General features: G+C 41.1%; 1 protein-coding gene across 4 annotated transcripts in view; it reads left to right on the top strand.

Moving 5' to 3' along the window:
- The window catches only part of ARHGEF10 (Rho guanine nucleotide exchange factor 10), a 272411-nt gene that overhangs the window by 102768 nt on the left and 164265 nt on the right, over positions 1–5378 (top strand). For all 4 annotated transcript variants that reach the window (XM_019520609.1, XM_019520611.1, XM_019520610.1 and 1 more), the window contains 2 exons: positions 252–366; positions 5141–5253. In XM_019520609.1, coding sequence (XP_019376154.1) covers positions 252–366; positions 5141–5253 — 228 coding nt within the window. The remainder of the gene's footprint in view (positions 1–251; positions 367–5140; positions 5254–5378) is intronic.

The following is a 5378-nucleotide window of genomic DNA, read 5'->3' as shown; positions in this document are numbered from 1 at the left end:
CCCCCCCCCCCCCCCCCCCCCCCCCAAAAAAAAAAAAAGGCAGAGGAAAATAGATCTTATTTAAGGTCCAACCTCTGTTACTAGATACTAGATTACTGTGTTCTCTAGGACGATGGCCATATTCAGACCTGAATTACTTGACAATGTTCTTTAAAGATTTATATTTTTAAAGCAGCATTCTGCTACAGTATGTTCTGTTTTACTCTTATTATTCACTGAATGTGTAGAATGTATTTTTTGCTATCTTGCAGATGCAAAAACTCATGAGGGCTGCTAGAGAAGGTACCAAAGATGGACTTGAAAAGACTAAAGCAGCTGTGAAGAAGGGTCGTTCATTCATTAGGACCAAATCCTTTATTTCTCAAGGTGTGTACTGAATGTATTTTATTGACGTTGATAAAATACATTCTCTTTAAAAGTTGATTATTAGGTGACTGTGTGATGTGCTGTAGCTCTGGATGTAGCTGGGATGCACCTTTGAGAGAGTCCCAGGGTGCTTCCCCACCTTGCCCATTCCATAGAATGGGCAAGCCTGTATGGTCAAATACTCTTGCATCATAAGCATTGCAGACAACAAATTGTTTGTAAAAAGATTTTTTTTTAAAGGATATATTATAAAAAAAACAAGAGCAAACATAAGAAATCAGAATAAACAAACAAAAGAAAATACCAGGAGAGTAACCTGTAGACCTTAAATCCGAGGATGCAGTCCTTAGCCAGCTTCCGCAGGTTCAGAAGTAGTTTCTCCCTCTGACCTTATCGTCAGAGCTTTCTGCAGTTTCTCCTGTCAGCTTCTTTACTCAGCCTAAGGGACTCCTGTACGTGGAACCACTAAAGACAAATCTATGTTCTCGAAACATACTTAAGTACAGCTTCCTCTTCGGCTATTCACGTAGTCACCTATTGGATTCCAAGGGGGGAGCTCATGTTATGCCAGTAACTTCCTTCTCTGCAGAAGTGTGCATTTTCCAGACTACAAGATTTTCCTGATTTTTTTTTTTTAAAGACCAGGAGGACATGTGCATGCTTTCAGACATGGAAATTCATTAATCCAATATTCTGTCTTTCCTCCCACCAATAGTTTGACTAACCAGATTTCAAACTTCTTTTAAAATGTAATTTTAAGGGATACAATAAACAACTCAAGTCAAAAGCTAATTCTAAGCCACTTATTGTTTTTCAGGCATCTCAGTGCCAAGAAACTCATTGTTTAATATGTGAAAGTCATTATTGTATTGTGCAGTTCTGGCCCTATTGTAACATATAAGAAATACATTTTATATTGGATACCACAAGGCACAAGGGCAATAAGGCAAGACAGAGCTTGATATTACCTTTACATAGAGACTACATGTCATATTAGTAAAACAAACTCAAGAAATCATGTAAGGCACTCTGCAAAACACCAGGTTGTATCAGGTGTCTTAGCCTGTTGCTGATTACCAATAGGGTTGTGGGTATATGAAATCAGATTTGTGTTGAAAGCATACCTGACAGTTTGGGGTCTGGCAGATCTATGATTGTTTTAAGATTTTGGATGTAACCATGAGGACCTAGGAAATCCTGGAATACTGAGATAGGCTTTTGGAATTACTATGTAACTTCCATAGCCATGTCAGAATTTTTTTTTTTTTTACATGGAGCAGTGACACCTCAATGTTCATATGCTGTAGGGCCAATGGTAACATGGGAATTATGGTAAAGGGCTGTTTTCGCACTTCCATCCCTCTAGAAACTCCAGAATATCAGCTGCTAAAGAAACTGAATAAATCTACACCTTAAACTAGCTGTTATGCCTTAAATTCTCTGCAACCGCAGTCATTGAGGACTCTTAAATAATCAGCAATAGCCCTTGACATTTTTTGTTTTAAACACAGAAGTAAACTGTGTCTCACCTCATTGTTTGATAATGTGATGAAAGCTGACTTTCATTATATTGGATGATGAGAGAGAAACACTGAAGCCTTGCAGTACCACCACCATCCAAGACGTAACAAACCAGTACTGGGACTGTGGATTCATTCTTTACTTTAGCAAGGCTTTTGATACAGCCTACCACAACATTCCCCCGAGCAAGCTAAGGAAGTACAGGTTGAATGAAAGGACTTTAACGCAGATGGAAAACTAGCTGGATCATCAGGCTCAGAGGGTAGTAGTCAATGGTTTGATATTTAGTTGTCAGCCAGGATCAAGTGGAGTGCCCCATGGGTCAATCGTGGGGCTGGTTTTATTCAGTATTTTCACCAGTAACCTGGAAGATGGAGTGTACCCTCAGCAAGTTTGTAGATGACACCAAGCTGGGGGGAGTAGTAGACATGCTGGAGGGTAGGGCTGGGATTCAGAGTGAACTTGACAAATTGAAGGATTGGACCAAAAGAAATCTCATGAGGTTCAATAAAGAGAAATGCAAAGTCCTGCACTTAGGATGGAACAACCCTATGTACCAGTACACACTGGGGGCTGACTGGCTAAGCAGCAGTTCTGCAGAAAAGGACCTGAAGGTTACAGTGGACAATAAGCTGAATATGAGCAAACAGCCCTTGTTGTGAAGAAGACTAACAACATATTGCACTGCATCGGTAGGAGTGTTGCCATCAGATCAAGGGAAATTATTTTTTTCCCTTCTCTTCAGCACTGGTGAGGCCACATCTAGAGTACTGTGTTCAGTTATGGGCCCCCCACTACAGAAAGGATGTAGACAAATTGGAGAGTCCAGCAGAGGGCAACAAAAATGGTTAGAGGGTGGGGACACGTGACTTCTGAGAAGAGGCTGAGGGGAACCTGGGTTTATTTAGTCTGGAGAAGAGAAGACTGAGATGGGATTTAATAGCAGCCTTCAGTTATCTGAAATGTGGTTCCAAAGAGGATGGAGCAGATTGTTCTCAGTAATAGTAGATAACAAGGAGCAATGGTCTCTGCTTCAGCAAGGGAAGTTTAGGTTAGATATTAGGAAAAAACTTTCTCACTAGGAGGGTAGTAAAACACTGGAACAGGTTACACAGAGAGGTTGTGGAATCTCCACCCTTGGAGGTTTCTAAGACATGGCTAGACAAAGTGCTGGCTGGGGTGATCTACTTGGAGCTGGTCCTGCTTTGAGTAGGGGGTTGGATTAGATGACCTGAGATCCCTTCCAACCCGAATTTTCTATGATTCTGCAAGGATGGAGAGGGGAATGTCTCTTTTGTGCCATTTGAGAGTGTGTTGAGCAGTCATTTGAACACTGATTTTCAACAGTAAAGAAAACACTGAGCTGGAGATGCAGTCTGTAGAGGAAAGGTGCAGGGTTTGGGTGTAAGTGATATGAGAGTGGAGCACCTACCTTTAGGCAGTGCCAAGGGCTCATGCCCCTCTCATCCACCCATTGTTATGCTACTGACCATTACATCTTAGAGAAAACTTAGGATTTTTGAAGGAAACTAACAGAGACAAAGGCAAAGCTCTACTCAGCAGCAGACCATCAAGATATATTTTGGAATGGGACTATCTTCATGAATTCAAGTTAATCCTTATCCAAAGTAAGTTCTTGGAGCTAGTCTGTCACATCACTCAAGGTGTCAGAAAAGAATTGTTACAGTTGCAAGGAAGGAAAGACTGAAGTAGACACGATAGTGTCCTTGTGTGGACACTAAATCATTCCTGAACATTGGCATTTCAGTACTATCACAATGGCAGAAGACCTGCACAAGCTTCCTTGCTTATAAAAGTAAAACTTTGCTCTGCATCCATATTTATTGGAAAGAAAGATTTGCTATTTGGCCTTTGTCAGGATATCTTGGATACATTGTACTTGGATCTCTTAGGGCTGTGTTAGCCCTAGCCATGCGTGGACTGTTTGAGGCCTCAGTCTGCTACCTAGTCAGCAGGGAACTGGTAAAGAATTGACTGGTTTTTCAGATTCCTTAAGTGTTTACATAGTTCTCATTATCTAAAGTACTTCAAGAATTTGCTTTTTCTAAGACCTACTTGCTTTTACTTTGCTTTCTGTACCATTGCTTTACTAATACCTGTCTGTATACTGCCACCTATCACTGTATCATCTAAGTGCTTCTTACATAAAATCAGTAGTAATAGTAAAGCATATAGGGAGTTTCAGCCTTCTTCCATTTTAAAAGCAGGGAAAAAATTGCTAGAATTTTGTTTTGGTTAGTTGATTTACTTAGGTTTATTTATTTCCTGGAACTGTGGTAGAAAGTATTTTTCTGAAGAGGGAGATTTTAAAGCATTTTTTAAAAGGTTCAGATGGTAGATTCACTAAATTGGAATTGGAAGTTTGTTGCATAACTGAATCCTTTTGAGCCAGACCTGCTCTGTTTCCAGATGTTATATGCTCTATTCTGGGCTATGAGAAGTAGACATACTATTTGTACGTTTTGTTTTCCAGAATTCTCTCACACTTACTATACCATTAACATGCCTCCATGGCCCCCTCTACATGTTAGAGGTATCACACAATTAGCTAGTTAATTGTACAATTACCTTCAGACAAGCTACACATGCAAAGTCACTATCAAACCATAAAAAAACTCCCAACAAGCTATAAAGGTAGACCCCTAAAATGCGTACTAACTTTATAGCTGGTTGCTATCGAGCTTTAATTGGCATGTGTAGCAGGGGTGCACCATGCCCATCTGGGACTGCAAGTCTCGCAACTGCTGGGGACTTAAGCGTGCTCTTTGGGTCCTGGCAGCATCCCACAGCTGCTGGGACTCAGCATCCTACAGCTGCAGATGCAGGATTGCCACAGCATGCCTCCCAGTGCCTGGACCCAGCTGAGTCTTGGCAGCCACAGGGTGTGGCTGTGATCACCCCACTCTCTGAGTCATGGGGGTGCATGGCATGAGGCGGTTCCAAGCTATGAGAGCTTGCTTCTTGCTGGTGCAGGGGGAGCGCAAAACCGGGCCTCCCCTGCACTGTCATTAAGGCACGATGGGATCTGATTTATGAATAGCACATAAGATTCCATTGGGCCTATACCTGCACATGTGGAGCGGGTAACACCACCAGCAACCCTGGTATTGTTACTGATGGAGCTGCATTTGTACATTACTGGCACCTTCCCTTAACATAGAATCATGGGTTCATGAGAGTTCAAATGATATATACTTATATATAAACTGACACCTTATTTAATTATTTATAGATCATAGATTACCCTGTCTGGAAGAAGATGAATTACATTTATTCATTGATGTAGACTGTATGCATACAGAAGCAATTATGACTCCTATGCCTGAAGGATTATCACAGCAACAGGTACGTGGGTTCTGGAATCTGGACTTGTCTGTTTCTTCCCCCCTTCACTTCAGTACTAATAGTATTCAGTTTATTCCTTTTGGATATGGGTTGAAATTTAAGATGAATTAGGAGATTATATATAT

Source organism: Gavialis gangeticus, unplaced genomic scaffold (genome assembly GCF_001723915.1).
Source record: "Gavialis gangeticus isolate Ggan-Ray unplaced genomic scaffold, GavGan_comp1, whole genome shotgun sequence".
Taxonomy (NCBI): domain Eukaryota; kingdom Metazoa; phylum Chordata; order Crocodylia; family Gavialidae; genus Gavialis; species Gavialis gangeticus.
This window is presented reverse-complemented; position numbering and strand designations above follow the sequence as displayed.